The 16,818-nt window shown below is 42.7% G+C and overlaps 1 protein-coding gene across 2 annotated transcripts in view; it reads left to right on the forward strand.

The window, feature by feature from the left end:
* The first annotated feature begins 917 nt into the window (after window positions 1–917).
* The window catches only part of elgi (E3 ubiquitin-protein ligase NRDP1 elgi), a 29,923-nt gene continuing 14,022 nt past the window's right edge, over window positions 918–16,818 (forward strand). For both annotated transcript variants that reach the window (XM_089578667.1, XM_089578668.1), the window contains exons 1-5: window positions 918–1,275; window positions 1,638–1,751; window positions 8,406–8,705; window positions 9,138–9,248; window positions 10,021–10,103. In XM_089578667.1, the coding sequence (XP_089434793.1) occupies window positions 1,662–1,751; window positions 8,406–8,705; window positions 9,138–9,248; window positions 10,021–10,103 (584 nt within the window). In that variant the 5' untranslated portion in view covers window positions 918–1,275; window positions 1,638–1,661. The remainder of the gene's footprint in view (window positions 1,276–1,637; window positions 1,752–8,405; window positions 8,706–9,137; window positions 9,249–10,020; window positions 10,104–16,818) is intronic.

The following is a 16,818-nucleotide window of genomic DNA, read 5'->3' on the forward strand; positions in this document are numbered from 1 at the left end:
TAAAACACTTCAGTGGCACATGCGCACACTGCGTTACAAAAAACTAATCAAGAAGTGGCAAACTGTTTCGCAGATACATGGTTTCTTTCCTGGTCAGGGCAAGTGACGTCGTGCTTACACACTTGTCACCTTCCCTCATAATGTGATAAGCCTCACAAATCTCGCGACCTAACCTTGTGCCTCCCCTACCTCGTCCTGTCTCCTTCTCTGTCTTAGCGCTCGTCCTGTCTCCTTCTCTGTCTTTGTCCTAGTTTTATGCGCTAGTCTTTTAATTAACTTTGTTCAGATGTCTTTTGTCTTCCTAGTATCAACAAGTGCTGAAGGACGGTCCGTTCGCCCGCGGCCCGCGCACTATGTGTAGTACATGCGTCAGCACATTGAGAGGCGAGCTGTCACGCATGAACACGTAGTGCGCGGGCCGCGGGCGAACGGACCGTCGTGTGAATCGGCCTTAACGTGCACTGACATCGCACAGTACACGGGCCTCCAGAATTTCGCCTCCACTACGTGAGACTCAAATCATGCTGCGTAAGCGACATATGCCAGGACGAGAGTGTGTGGAAATATTTGCCGTGGGCTTCTTCTTACGTTACTTGTGAACGCTTACTACATGGAGTGCGACTACTGCGATACGAGCAAATAACTGAAATTTCATTGGAAGTGGCCAGAACACAACGGATGGGTCGCCGCGGTTAGAGTTACTGTATATAGCATATACAGGAACTCTAGCCGCGGTTTCCGAGCAGCGCCACCGATGCCACTACCATGCCGCTAATGGCTGCTACCGCCGCAACACCTCACCACCCCTGACCACCCACCCGCATTGACGCAGATAGGGACGTAGCTGGCGCCATCTCTTAACAACCGTCCGCAACTCAAGGCACGGTGGATACAATGGGTAAGTGGGCGACGCCGCAGGCATCTTTCTAGAGGAGGCGATGGTACAGCCGGTGTAGTCGCAGCATGAAATTAACTCATTTTATTGCTTTGCTCTAGCTTTCGCAAAAAACTACTTAAATTAATAAACTGTATATAATTTTAACTATCAATTATTATATACGGCAATGACGTCAAGAATCATTGGCCAACGAAACAGCGTGTTTCTCAGGTGTCCTCGGGTCAAGGAATTCATTGTTTAGCTTGGATGTGTTTCAAAATACAGTTGTTTGGTGTGTGATCTCGTGCTCGTCCCGTCTGCATTCGCTCCTCGTTTTCAATGTGTCTCTCCTGAGGTTAGCTGACCGGAAGACGGTCATATTCTGGGCCGTGTTCAGCGTAAGTGAATCATAATAGGCTTGTAACAGTTTTGGATAAGCCTAGATAGTGGATAATGTGTCATCTGGAGCAGTCAACCTTTGCTTGAGCTTACATGGCAGTTTGACAACTTGATTAAACCACTTTAATGTCGTCTTTGTTAGCATTTAAAGATATCTGCAAGAGAAGTTTGTTTCTTTATGTCGCATTTGTTCTTTCATTAACGCATTTGAAGTGGGCTAGGTCAGATGTTGAATTCGGAGAATTGGCTACATCTGGTCACCAGCACAAGTCATACGCTCGTAACACTGAGAAAGTGTGGCACATTTTCTGATCGTGCAAATGCTGCGAGCGTCAGAGGAGTGGTCTGTATGTGTTTCTAGTGACGCCCGCCTGGCCGCACGAACATGGGTTACGACCTGTGTCGTTTTCAAGGCGACGTCGATGAAGAGTTGATCTGCCCTGTCTGCTCTGGTGTTCTCGAGGAGCCGCTCCAGGTACGAGACATGCCTACCACTTCTTAAAGTGACAGGGGCGTCCACCTTAATCTCTAGACGGGCGTTAATTTCTCACCGGATAAATTGACGCTCGATAGGTGCGTGATTGATTCCCGTTCGCACTGCGTGTTACTCTATTGGATACATCGCTTGTTTGTTTGCTGCACGGGAAGTATCCGAGCTTAGTTTGTGCATGACTCTTGTAAAACAGCGCGCAGGGTAACAGGACACAGACAAGACACAGGTACAGCGCTGTATGTCTGTATATTTAGCTTTAGGAAATTTGTATATGCTTGTCACCATACACTGGTGCATGTTGACTAGATATATTCTTCACGTCCATCTTTGCTTTTAAAACGTGACATCATGAATAAGCCCAGTATTTGTTCAGCACCACAAACACTGTCCAGTGACCCAGGTCAGTTCAAACTACAGCGACCCGTTAAAGACATTGATCTCCACTAGGGGCTGGATGGCGCATCGGGTGCCTGAAAGTGAAGCCACTGGAAGTAAGCGGGCTCGACTCAGAAGTCGGCCTTTGGCAGTGCACGAAGTCTGACCTTGGCACAGTTTTTAAGTTCTCGTTTTCACCTTGGCATTTCATCTTTTCGCCATTCTCGTCTCGTCTTTTTCCACGACAGTACCCACCTGTTGCGCCATCAACTGCATGAGGAGACCAGCAAAGTGTTTGCAAGACACGTTTAAAAATTACCGGCCCCTTTCATTGCAATGGAGTGACACTAGCAGATGACAGGATGTTGCTACACACAGCACAAACAGAGCCTTGTCTTCTCAGCTTTGTGTCATCTCAATGCGCTAGCATCGCAAACTCTGTTCCTTATTGTGATGCAAGGTCCCGTGCTCTAAGCCCAAGTCGTACCATCAATGGGGATAAATTTGAGAAAGAATAGATGGGAGCCCTCACCAGACAGCCGACTTTGCAGTGACTACGTTACCGAAGTATGTTTTGATCTAACCAGAGCGAGGGCGTGCCTACTATCTGGTGAGGTGCCGATGGTGTTCTGGTTAACATCAGTGCTTTTCCTATGGAGTGTATCAAGTACTGTTTTGTATTGTACCAAATTATGCTGGATGGGCTTTTGTTTGTGTTGCTTGGTGCAGTTGACTTCTAACAGTGCTTGTCCTCCATTGCTCTTTCTCGTCCACAATTTCTCTCGCGCTGTGCACATCGAGAAAGGCACGCGCTGCAGCATTAATCTTTCTCGTCACTAGTTTCTTTCGCCTTGTGCAGCTGTCAAACATAGCTGTGCTATGGTGTCAGGTGGGCTATGGTGTGCTATAGGTTAGGTTATGGTGTTAGGTGTGCACGTCTGGAAGGTAACTGACATCTTCAAGCGATAAACATTGCCCGTCATCGATGAGACGAGACATCGGCCGCCTGCAGCTCGAAACTGCAGCTGCTCTGTCAGGTTTTCCTCCATCATTTGCCTTTTCTTTGCTACGCAAAAATTCAATTTTAGGATGATCTTAGCCTCATCGTCATTCGACTAGTCCTCCTTTATGCTTGAAAGACAAGAACCAGAGAGGAATGTAGTGTTTTATGCACATACCCCTTTGCCATGGCAGGTTGAGACCTGCATGCCCATTTTTTTCAGTTTCTCTCAAATTACAGGGTTCTGCAAACAGTTCTCACCTTTCTCGCATTCAGCTTGCTTATTCCTTTGATTTAACAGCTGACATTACATGAGAACAATGGAAAAAACTTATAACGCAAGGGCGAAAGACAAGACTTTTTGCATTGAAATACAGAGCAAACAGCAGTCTTCTGGGACATGCCATCCAACTTCGTGTAGCTTTACTAGCGCCCACTTCGGAAAGCGGGAATGCGGCAGCCATCAGCTTAGTGGAGATCAGGGGTTGCAAAGGCAAAGCCACTTTCACCATTATTATCATTTGACAGCAGCTGTAGATTGCAGGTAGTCATTTGCTTTAAAACACTCACTCACTCTAAATGGAGTGGCGAGGTATAATAAAATTTATTACTTTTCTCTAGATTGTATTTGTCAGAAGCGCTGTCTACAGGCATATTTCAAGCAGTTTTGAGGTCACTGTTGGCTGTCGGAGGTTTTGCCTTTTTTCGATGAATGCCTTTATAAGCCTAGATAAGCCTGCACATTTTCCTTAAAGTGCAGGATTAGAGTTGTGCACTGAGCAGCCAGTAGATGATTTCGTTTCTTGGCTGTTGGAACAAAAAAAAGGCATTAAGATGCTGAAGGGATTGTACAGCTGGAGGGCAGACTACTTCAGCAGGATTAAGGCTGTGCGAATCATAGTGGGCAAGTGTAATGATAGGAGTTTCCATCTCAGACGGTAAAATTTATGAAAAATACATGGTCTAGCAGTTTTATAGCGTGAATTGAGAGATTGAAAATTAAATTCTGATTTAACCCTTTGATATGCTATGTACACAATCTTGTACAAAGCGAGCTCGCATTTTTTTCTGAGAGTATGCTCCACTTAGCAGTGATTCCTTTGTTCCAGGTGATTTTCGCATCCTTGGTCTCGCAAATAAGCTGTTCTTTTTTTATGCCATTAAGCGAACACAGTAAATAATATTTGGCTAAAATGTGAGTGGCATAAGACATCGTTCATTAGGTTTGTGCAGGCATATTTTGCCACCAGTAGTAACATCTTTTTTTTTTTTTTTGCGATTTCAAGCTTAATGTGCACCTTATAAATAGAAATTATTTCTTTTATCCTTCAAGTGTTTACATGGTAAGTTGTGGCGTTTAGATGCTGTTGTTTTTATTAATTATGGCACTTTGTATGAAATTGTGCACATCCCTACAAAAAATCAACTGCGCTCGTTTTACCAATGACTGTCTGCTCTTACACTGATTTTGATGATTGTATCCTTGTGCCCTCCCTCTAAAGAAATGTCCGCAGTATTGTGTAAATAAATAAATTAAATTGCATGCACAGCAAAACCCAGTTTTTAAAATATGTCGTGGGCCGCTGCAGTGGCTCAGTGGTTATGGTGCTTGGCTGCTGACGCGAAAGACGCGTGTTTGATCCCGGCTGTGGGGGTTGAATTTCGATGGAGACGAAATTCTAGAGGCCTGTGTACTGTGCAGTGTCAATTCACGTTATAGCCCCAGGTGGTCTAAATTTCCGGAGCCCATGGGGTCCCTCATAGCCTGAATCGCTTTGGGATGTTAAACCCCCATAAACCATATGTCATGGAGTACCTTGCCAATGTCAGCACCCATATCACTCTTACAAGTAAGGCATTCGACTAGGTAATCGTTCTTGAAGAAAAGATGACTTGACGACATTATTTTGTGCACTGTATGGGTTTAAGCTATGATCGTGGTGATGAGTTTTATGGATTTTTAAAAACTGTACATAGGGGGCAGGAGAGGAGAAATGCGTACTCTGCCATGAATCGGTTGGTGGAGGAAGGACACGCGTTTTTGAGTCATGCATGGAGAGGTCTGATGTGGTTTGTTGCCACCAATAAAAGTGGGGAATCAGTTCTTTTGTGCTTAATAAACATAAAGCATACTGCATGTCTGTGTACATTTTCCAGTTCAATGTCCTTTTTTGTATGGGAGTCCCAAATGATCTCGGCATATTCGAGTTTTGATCTTATGAGGGCATTATAGGCCGATAGTTAGCAACTGCTAGGTGCACCCCTAAGTTTATGGTGAAGGAAACCGAGTTTGCAAAGTGCTAATGATCTAATGTTTTCTCTTTGTGGTCAGGCCATTTTGTTTGCGAGTTTAACATAACATATCTGTACTTTGTCACTTCTTTAACTAAAAGGCTATTAAGAAAGTGGTCAAAGTGAAATGAATTTTTCTTTCTTGTTGCTCCATTTGTCACTCCAGGAAAGGACATTGAGCAGGGAATCTTCTAGATGTTGCTGGTTGGAAACTGAAGACAGTGGTATAAATCATGCAGTCATCAGCAGACAGACCAATTTTGACAGCTGCAATAATAAAAGCAGGGGACCAAGCACATTTACCTAAGGGACACCTGTAGTTGCAGGGAGTGGTGAAGAACAAGCACTACCTATCTTCAAAAATTGCACCCTGTGTTGTAGATAAGCTGCAGTCCAACCAGCGAGGGGTGGAGGTCCACAAATTTGTTGTATTGTGAAAATTTTGACTTTAAGCTTTACTGAATACAAGATACGATGTCACAATGAAACTCCATTTTTAGACCTCTAGCAAACTAGACCTTAATGTAAATGAAATTAAATATGTGATTTTCAAACCTAAAAGTACCAAAATAAAAATAATGTAAGATTCACGAATATTATTATTAGCCAACATGAAAACTTGCTTAGAGTTCAGCATGTAGGGGGCTCTTCGATATGTACTTCCTCATGCAGTTGTCTAATAAATAGGTTGAAATACTATTTACCAGTATGAGTAAAGTTGCAAATCTATTTCTCTTTACTCATGGTTCTCTAGTGTGGTCTGGTATGTTGGAAAGAAACCTGAATTATCTATAGTGTCTCCAAAAGCATTAAATAAGTGCTATTGGAGACATTCCAACAAAACAATTGCATACCACACCCTTGGTCTTACGGTACATTAGATATTGATAAACTGTTTAAATGTTATCCCTCAGAATCATGCGTCGGTATGTGTCAGACAGGTCACTTTTTGAGGCTAAATACCGGAGTGCAAACCTACCCCTTGTTAACTCTGGGCAGGATGCAATATTTAGGCTCAGATCACATATGAAACTCTGGCGATCAGAGATTATGCACATCAATACCCAACCTATGCAGGGAATATTTAATCATTTTTGATTTACTGTCAGCCACCATGTAAGAAACACATATCTTGTGGTGAAATAGGTGAAATGCAATTTTATGTCTAATGGATCCAGTTCTTTTTTGCAATGAAAAAAAATGTGCTGTTTGGAACTTGTAGTAATGCATTTTCTTGGTGTTTCCAATTGTTTATTTTATGGGTTTGCTTTTTTCTACATTGCGCGTAACATTTATTGTATGTTTATCATCAGTGGTACCTGTGGTTCGCCTATATATATATATATATATATATATATATATATATATATATATATATATATATATATATATATATATATATATATATATATATATATATATATACAAGGTCTGCTCTGAAAGTAGTAGGACTGGTTTTTTCCTGGGCGAACGGGCGGACGAGAGGCGGTCTGCGCGCGCAGGATCGTTAAAGGGGGATATTGGGAATGCTGGGGAAAATCGGTAGTCGGCTCTCGGCCGTTTAAGAGAGCAGGTCACTTGTACTATGAACCCCTGTGGAAACGTCTCGTCATGCACAATCGTCGAGCGTTTACTGGATCAGCGATATGCGATCAAATTTTGTGTAAATCCTGGAAAAACGGGCAAAGAGACTCAAGACATGATTAAGGAGGCCTAAGGTGATGCTACCGTGGGTAGATGAGGTGTTTTTTGAGTGGCACAAGCTGTTCCGAGAAGGTCAGGAAAGAGTGGACGATGACGACCGCTCCGGACGCCCTTCGACCAGAAAGACCAACGAAAATGTGCAGCGAGTGAAACATTTACTGAACAGTGATTGTAGGATGAGTATCATAATGATCGCTGATGACTTGAGCATTCCTCAAACCCAAGTTTTTGAGATCGTGACAGAAAACTTAGCCACGAGGAAAGTGTGCGCGAAGTTGGTGCCGGGAGTGTTGTCAGTGGAGCAAAAGGCCAACCGGAAAGCGATCTGTCAGGGTCTTCTTCATCATGTGAATGAGGACCCAGATTTTTTGCCTAGCACAAGGCGGCAACACTGCCTCAGGCCCCTTACAGCCCCGACTTGGCCCCGCGAGAATTTTTCTATTCCCGAAAATAAAATCGACATTCAAGAGGAAACATCATGGATCGGTAGAGGCGGTTCAATGGGTCGTGACGAGGGAGCTAGACAGCATTCCGGTCCAGGCGTTCCTGGAGGCGTACGAAAACTAGAAAACTCATTGGCAGCAGTGTGTAGGCGCGGAAGGGTGCTACTTTGAAAAATTCTAATCGTTTGTACTATTCTCTTGAATAAATTTTATTTAAAAAATTGAGTCCTACTACTTTCAGAACACACCCTGTATGTATATATATATATATATATATATATATATATATATATATATATATATAGAAGGGGTCACAACTTTCCGATTATCTTCATTTAATACCAACAGTTTCGAACGGAGGACCGTCCTTCATCAGGTTGTGTGTGTGTGTGCGCGCGTGTGCGTGCGTGCGCTTGATGTTTTGTATTGAAACCTGGAATTTTGTTAAATATAAATTTTGTTAGTAGTCGCCACTGCTGTCAAGGGTGGGATGGCCTTGGTAGGCGGGAAACTCCCTCGGGCCTTCTCACATTGGCTAGATATTGTAATTTGTCCCAAATAAAGACTAGTACTAGTCTAAAAACCTCTACAAATGGCTAGAAAGGATATTGACTGAGCATAGCAAGCAGTTTTAGCTGCTGTGAGTTTTATGATGCTGGCACATTTTCATTACCCAGAACAATCGGGCTGAAAGGTAGGTCATGGTCGTGCTGGCAGTGGTTTTGGGAGCTCGGCATCAGTTCCCATTGGGACTCGAGATACTCTGGGTGCTTAATTTGCGACCAGCCCGAAATGTGTGCCTGACACCCATGCTTCCTGCAGGCACCACAATGCGAGCATGCCTTCTGTCAGGGCTGCATCTGCCAGTGGCTGTCGCGGCAGCAAACGTGCCCCGTCGACCGGCAGTCCATCACGGCAGCACAGCTCAAGCCGGTGCCACGAATCCTGCGCAACCTGCTGGCCAGGCTGCAGATGTCATGTGACAATGCCCAATTTGGCTGCAGTGCCATTGTCAAGCTGGACTGCTTGACGTCACACCGAGAGACATGCGAACACAACCCACGGCGGCCCGTGCCCTGTGAGCAGGGCTGCGGCCTTGTCATCCCCAAAGATGAGCTGAAGGTGCGTTGGCTCGACCCCTTGCATTTTCTTTGGGTAATCATGGGATACAGTGCTCACGTGTAGGATATGTCATGTAGGTTACAGATATGTGCAGCAGGAAAAGCTGGCCAAGCCTTATTAAAAAGCAGGTGAAATAAAAGGAGGCATTAATGAATTCCTGACTTCTACTTTGATGTCTCGTAAAGTGTCATAACTGAGTGACATCTGTCTCTTCTCTGGCATTACAGAATAATAAAACAGGATTTCAAAAATTTCTTAACACTGCATTGAAGGCTCTTTCTCAGCGCTGTATGGTAGGAAGGATCAAATGTGTTCTCTGAAAGTCCCTATGTCCCTATGCAAACATCCTCAAGCTCTGCTCTGCATTTTGCACTGTCTGGATATTTCTTTGCAGTTCCTTAAAGTTCCACTTTTTTATGGTTTATTTCAAAGGATCACAACTGTGTGAAGGAGCTTCGATCACTCGTTCAGTCACAGCAGCAAAGGCTGAATGAATTCCAACTGGAAATAAGGGAGCAGTGGCGCGAGATCAACTTGCTCAAGGTGAGAAAATGGTGCATTTTTTCTTTTTTCTTTTTTTACTACAAATTTGAAATTTCAATTTCTTCTCTAGCATATCTGTGCGCCCACAGATATGCTAGTGTCACATGTAGACTCCCTATAAGATGAACTTGAAGTGACTAGAAAATTTGTTTGCCTTATCGGAGGTTCATCCTAACAGAGGTGCAAGATATGTGAGCATATTAAATGTGTCCATATATACGTTACATGAAAACTATGAAAAATTCTGAGGGCACTTAAGCCTGCTTATGTGGATGAATGTGAAAACATGTCACTTGTTTTTTTGCATTTCATCCTGACTTCACATGTAAACTCCAGTCAGGTCTCCAGTCAGACTCTATTATGACGTCGCACATTTTTTGCAGGTCATCTAGACATGAAGTGACTTTACTCCTTGACACTTGACTCTAGCATGACGTCGCACATTTTGGACATGATAAGGCGGCCAAGGTCAAATTTCGGGGCGGGGGGGGGAGAGGATGTGTGCCGAATTTTGGCAACGAAACCAACGAAGCCAACCAAATGGTCTCGCAGTGTTCATTTTACTCGAGAATTTATTTTAAAGAAATTTGTCTTAGCAGGAGGCTACTGTATATATGGTGCTAGTACATGCTGTGCATGCTCTTTGTCTCCATTTGTTTCCACTGCCCACTCAAGGTGCCCTCAAGCATACTTTTTGCTGTGAAATTCACAAAGTGATGTTCTGTCAATAAGGTAATTTTTGGTTCTTACATGTTTTTTTCCACCGTCACAGGATTACGTACGGTCTATACGAACAGTCAGCTCTCCACTGCCACCTGCTTTGGACTCCCTTGTGGAGCAGGATGAAGTTATGGGGTATGATAACTTGTTTTCAGCTCTCCTGAGGTTCTGCATTTTTTTAGTGTGTGTGTGCTTTTCCTATACTCCTTTTCATACATCAGGTGCGACACTGCAAAAGCTAGTGCCCTTGTTTGCGCTGTCTACATCCACAATCAAGAAGTAGTACATTTCTTGTGGTGAGCAAAAAGCAGTAAATGCTTTGCCTGCAGGCTTATTACATGATACATTCGTCATGAGCTTGAGTAAATGCGCCTTTTTTTTGCTGACGACAAGTTGTTGACTTATCGTGCCATGGATCACTCTGCCACAGAGTAAGCGCGGAGTAACACCTCTCCTTTTATTTTTTTCTAGCAAACTACTTCCGTACCTTTCACAGGTTTGCACCTGATGTGTGAAATGGAGTATAGTGGGCCTCGAAGGGCCAGTGCCACTTTCAAGGTGGAGAACCGCTTTTGGCAGCGCCATATTGGGTCAGCTCCCCCGTTTGGCTGCAATTTGTGCAGTGTGGCGGTGGACTGTTTTGAAAAGCAGTTTGCATTTGCTGCATCGAATTCTGCACATTTGTTGCTCTAACAAGCCAGCCTAGTATCAGAGGATGTTAAAGCAGTGAATTGTTGTTGCAATTAATATTCCATAGCTCATCCTTCAAGAAATTCCGAGGCTTAGGAATGGACATTACGTTCTGACAACGAATGCAGCATGATCATTTGCAATTCGGTGACCCGAATATTCTTCCAAGATTTGGGGCGGGTTAGTTTTTAGTTCCAGTTGCATGTTGGCCAAAGACTGCCATATAATGCATTCAATAGCTTCTTATAGTACTACTGAACTTTTGTAATTCATGAAAGCTCTGAGAATCTGCAGTTATTTGCTTGCACCACTGTAGGTAGGTAGCCTGACGAAGTATTGGCAATTATTAGTAAAACGTACTAAATCCTCGATAATTCGAACTAAGTTCAAAGAGTTTTTGTGGTCCTGTAATTTCTATTGCATATTTGACCGGATAATTTGAAGTGGCAGCCTGCACCAGTGCAGTTAATTCGAAGATGTGAGGTTCTACGTGGGAATCCTCGATCCTGATTTCGCCGCAAACCGGTGAAGCGACTACTCCTCAGAGCCGCGGGGCGGCGTTGCAGAGTGATATTAATGCTTTATATGCGAAGCGCCCCAGCCCTGATACTTCCAGCACAAGAATCAGCCTATGGTATCGCTTGCGGACCACCGAAACACGCCTGCGCTTGTCCCACTACGTGACCCTTCTTGCTCCATGTCCGCAATGAGTTAACTGCGCCCAACCCTGCTGGCCTGCGCCATTGGAGTTTTGTGTCGGGGTTAGTGGGTGTTACCGGCATATTTGATTGTTTTAGTAGCGTCACGTGTAAGTTGTCCTTGCTTCGGAAAGTAACCATACGATACTGGGGGGTTGGCCTGAGGTAGTTTTGGACAAGCGACGGGTAGTACATGCACATGCCGGCGTCCGTTTCCAGCAGGATGCATGGGACTCCAGCATCAGAAAAAGTCGTTAATTCATGTGCAAATCTGTTCCGATAAAGGAAATTCTTGCGCGCCGTTTACTTGGTTTGTTCACAATAGCAATCACTTCCTTGATGAGCGATGGCAGTGCAAGGGTGAACTTCTGATAATCTCCGAGGCATGCATTGCGCCAGAATCCAAAACTATGGGACTATTTGCAGTTTGGTTCGCCGTTATAGTTGGTTGTACCCACATGCGAGTGTGGAAGACAGGATGTAGCGCCGTGTTTTTCGCTCTAAAGTAGCAGTGATAATATTGTAATTCAGTAGACAGGGATGTTTTGATTAACTTACGAGTTGAGGGGAGTAGTAGAAGTCTAAAATTATATAATGTGCAGCAGTGTCGGTGCACTTAAGGGGGGACACTGGTCTTGAAAAGAAAATTTTATTAATTTAGTCATAGTTATGAAATATTCAGTGCACATGTATTTTTTGTGCCCTGATTCTAGGTATGTCATTTAATTTCATGTGAAACAATTCCTTGAGCACTAATGCAGTTTTGATGCAAGTATTTTGTGAAGAGTTTTGAAGAAAATTGGCTGCAGGAAACTCGCTGAAATGTGTGCCATTGGGTTCTCTTGATACCAAGGAATGCAATAAGGGTAAAATCATCATCCTGGCTATCACAGAACTTGAGTTGTAGGGTACTGAAGCTGCCACTTCAGAAACAGGAATACACACTTTTCTTCTCATTTCTGAAGCGACAACTTCACTACCCTATACCTCAAGTTCTCTGATAGGCAGGAAAACAATTTTACCCTTATTGCATTCCTCGGTGTCAAGAGAACCCAGTGGCATACATTTCAGCAAGTTTTTCGCAATAAATATTTTTCAAAGCTCTTCACAAAATACTTGCATAAAAACTGCATAAGCGGTCAAGGAATTGTTTTACATGAAATTAAATGCCATATTTAGAATCGGCCCACAAAAATACGTGTGCCCTGAAGATCTCTTAACTGTGACTTCATTAATAAAATTTTTTTTTCAAGACCAGGCTCCCCCTTAAGATCCCCAGGTGGTCGAAGTAATTCTGGAGCCCTCCACTACATAACCCTTTTCTATTTCTTCTTTCTCTCTCCTCCATCCTTTCTCTCACAGTGTGGTTGAGGTGTCCACCAAGAAGTGAGACAGTTACTGCGCCACTTCCTTTCTTCAAAACCGGTCTTTTTTCAATATACAGGGGAAGCCACAGGAGTTTGTTGCACAAAAAGGTTAAATATAGCTTTTCCATGACAAATTACTGTGAGACAATGCCAGTAAATGTTCGGTATTTTTGTCAAATAAAGTGAGTATGTAGCATAGTTACAGCCATAAAAAGAATGAAGAAACAACAGCTGTACAGCAGCAAGTTTTTATGTGAATTGTGGAAATTTTTTTGTTATTACTATTGAGGAGAATTAATTTTTTTAAGTTTTCATCCACGCCACAAATAGTCTAGCAGCAGTTCAACGGTTCAGCGATCTGTTAGTAAGGTGAAGGACACTGTTCTCGGCTCCATGCGCTCCAGCCATCATCCTCTTCAATAAACGTTTACTTACTTACTCTGCTTTTCATAGATTTCCTTGAAACAATGCACTAGTACACAAAAATACATCTTTATCTGCACATTGGAATGCAATGTATCGAGAAACAGTACCAGGCAGATCACAAATGACGGGCAACAGGACTGATTCCTGTGGTACTCTGATGTGAATATAGTAGCCAGCAACTTAATTGACACTTTTTCGCTTTGTTATAATCACTGGGAGAAGCCAAAAGCCAGGTTTGGTTATTTGTGGTATATAGCACTGTTTTGCAAACTTGGCTATTTAGCATTTCATTCATCTAATGCAGTCAAATAGTCTAGACCGTCACCATTATCTCCTTGTTCATTCAGTGTGAAAGCAGTATTTTTAGCTCGGGAACTGACATTTGAAGCAACAAATTAGTATTTTGTGCAACATTGGTTAAAATTCACAATGTTTAATGTGATATCGCAAATTTACGCAGCATGGCTGGGCTGGCTGCTCGTGACGACACAACTAAGGTTTTTTTTTTTTTTTTTTTTTCATTTCAGTACAGTTGAGCTCAGATATATTGAATTATTGGCCACAATTCTTTAGGCGAACACCGGAAATGTTCCTCTTTTTTTCTTTTCCTTTTTTATGTGTGTGATTAAACTGTACTTGTGTTTTAAGGGGGGATGTGGGGATCAGATCGCAAAAATCGCGAAAAAAGTTGATTTTTGAAAAGTACACTTTTTGGCATCTCCAACACTGTTTCTATGTTATACTGAAATATTTCACTCAAAAATAAACTTTAAGTGCTCCAAATAAATATATTTGTCGGCATCTACACATAGACAGTGTGTGATAGCTTAGAACTTTCAGGCTTGTTTTCTCAAAAGTTTGTTTTGAGCTTAATACCTTGTTCGTGGAAAGCGTCACACAGCAATGGGTGCATGGATTTTTACCCCGTTTGTTTCGTTGCGATCACTGAAATGTGGTCTGTGTCAAGGCAGTCTCAGATTTACCATTTAGGCTCGCATGTTTTTATTACATGGTAATTAGAGCGTGATATATTCTAAACATAAAAGAAGGTGCATATTGTGTCCTTTGTGAAAAAGAGCAGAGAAATCTTTAAAAAAAATTAAGAGAGTCTTGATTTACACCACACTTCTTAGTAAATATAAAAAGCATTTACAGACCTGTAGGTTGTTTTTTGTCATGCTAGGCTTTCCACAAGCAAGCAACATGGGGACAACATATAAACAATGATAAAAGGGAAACTACTGAAGCTGTCATTGTGAAACTTTATACCTTATTGTTCGACGCTGTTCTAAGCCAGTCTGCCAAATTTCATCACTCTAAGTCGAAAAATAGAAAAGTTGCCTTCGATCCCCTCATCCCCCCTTAAGGGATTACTCAATAACAGTGCATTTCTGAAATAAACAATAAAGCAATACAATAAAGCAATCTTGTACTTAATTACGTTTTATGTTGCAAAAAATTATTGTGTAGGTTATGGTGAATATTATATTTTTTTGTGTATTTGCAAGTGAACATGATCCTCCTTTCATGTAGCGTCCCACCGCTGTAACGGCCCCACGGCCAATAGTATTTGTAAATAAATGAATAATTAAATATCGAACACGCAGGTCATCCTTTTGATTATCATGTGTAAAAGTATAGGAAAGCCGCGGACTCTATTGAACTTCAGTTTTGCTGGTCATTTGATATATTGAGCTGCATGGTGCACCCCTGGAAGTGATGCTTCTCCTAGTGGCCCTCTTCGATCACTTTTCATGCGCGGAGATGGGCCAGCTGTGCTGACTCTGGCACCTACTGGCAGGGCTAGTACTGTAGAATCGGGAGACAAGGTGGACATGTGGGGAGCGTGAGGGGTGGCCTTTGACCTCGTGTACTAATTTTCCACTCCACATCGCTGTCATGTTGTGAAGCCAACCTAACTAAAGCCTAGTGATGGCCCTTGCCTCCTTTGCTGCTGAAGGTGTTATGGAGACCAACTGTGCACTAATTTTAATGGGTGATTTTTCTCTTTATAGTGTACTGGTAACAGTATCTTGTGATATGCAGTAGCGCATTCCAAAGATTTGTCTGCTGTGGCTTCGATGCGAGGCAAAGTTGACCTAGCAACACGTTGCAAGCATTGCACTGCCAGGACACCGGCGGGCGGCACATCTCTGCAAGGAGCGCGTCTCTAGCATGGGTGCAATGTATTTTGCGTCTCAGTTACGTGCAAGCTTATTGACTGGCATTTTTTACATATCGAACTATCTCACGATCCCCTTCAAGTTTGGCAACAATCCCCTTCAAGGTTGGCAACCCGGGTTCAACTGTACCATTTTATTACTGAGAAAAATGGTCTCTCTTGCTGTCATTATTCCTTAAAGACAGTTTAAAGGCTAAGCGAGGAAACTCATCCCGAAATTGTCATCACTTATAGTGTGGTTAGTTACCATGGGTACTTGACATTTGCACTGTTTTTTTATTACAGAGCTCTGCCTTTAGGGAAGTCTGCATATTTGACACCTTTGAAAGGTTATCCATCAATCTAGACTCGCTTCACGTTGAGGTTAACAGTGCCTCTAACTGGACAAAAGCATAATCTCAGTACCCTGTTTCGAGGGGATTGCAGACAAAACTTTGTTGAAGATTACTGTAAACAGCACTGTCTTGTTTTCGTTCATGTCAAATGTACCCGATCTTTTTAAAGAAGGAAAAACTATGGATCAGGTTGAGTGGGACACCTAGTCTCAACTTTAAAAAATTTTATTTCTCTGTACCAAAAGAAGTGTTTGAATAAATTGACTGTTGAATTATCAAGTTAGCTGCAAAAATGAGATGGCTTGTTACGGCATACTTATATTTTGAGAAATACTGTGCGATTGGTGTCTGTGTAGTTCTTCTTTTTTTGTTTTCTCATTTGTGATCGAAGCTCAAATGTACATGTCGCTGGCTGTGGTCAATACAGCAGGTCAATACAGGTCTAGAATACAGCAAGATAGTCTTTATCATGGTGCTTTGCACTGGTAGCTGCTCCTTACATGGGCCAAGCCTTCATCTAACACATCCTTGTTGCCAGCATGCAGAAATTACTTGATTTTCTCATTAGTTTTGCAGACTATTTGTCATGATGTCATCATTTACTACAATTTCTTAGTAAGGTGGAAAGTTGGGCGAGTTGAATCTTATTCATGATGAAGTTTAGCGCCAAAAACGAGGACAAAGTAGGAGTGAAGACACAACACGAGCAAAAACGAGGACAAAGTAGGAGTGAAGACACAACACGAGCGCTTTTTTCGTGTTGTGTCTTCACTCCTACTTTGTCCTCGTTTTTGGCGCTAAACTTCATCATGTACAATTTCTTCTTGGCCAAGAATTTCTTGCCTTTATTGTGGTTCATAGTGGTTCTTGCGCCATCAGTCACATTCGGTTTCGCTCTGGCACCACTCTTTTACCTTGTGTCTTGCATCCATATTAATCGGTGCATGTCCACACACAGCAAAATAATGAACGTCTGCTGCTGTAGGTAACATGTCTGCCATAACTGTAATCTTAGCATTTACAGGGGTCCTCTTAATTAGGTGTCACTTCATTAGAGGCCCCACCGCAGTGGCGCAGTGGTTACGGTGCTCGGCTGCTGGCCCGAAAGATGTGGGTGCAATCCCAGCCGTGGTGGCTGAATAGATGGAGGTG

Source organism: Amblyomma mixtum, chromosome 3 (assembly GCF_055824585.1).
Source record: "Amblyomma mixtum isolate Tamu chromosome 3, ASM5582458v1, whole genome shotgun sequence".
Lineage (NCBI taxonomy): Eukaryota > Metazoa > Arthropoda > Arachnida > Ixodida > Ixodidae > Amblyomma > Amblyomma mixtum.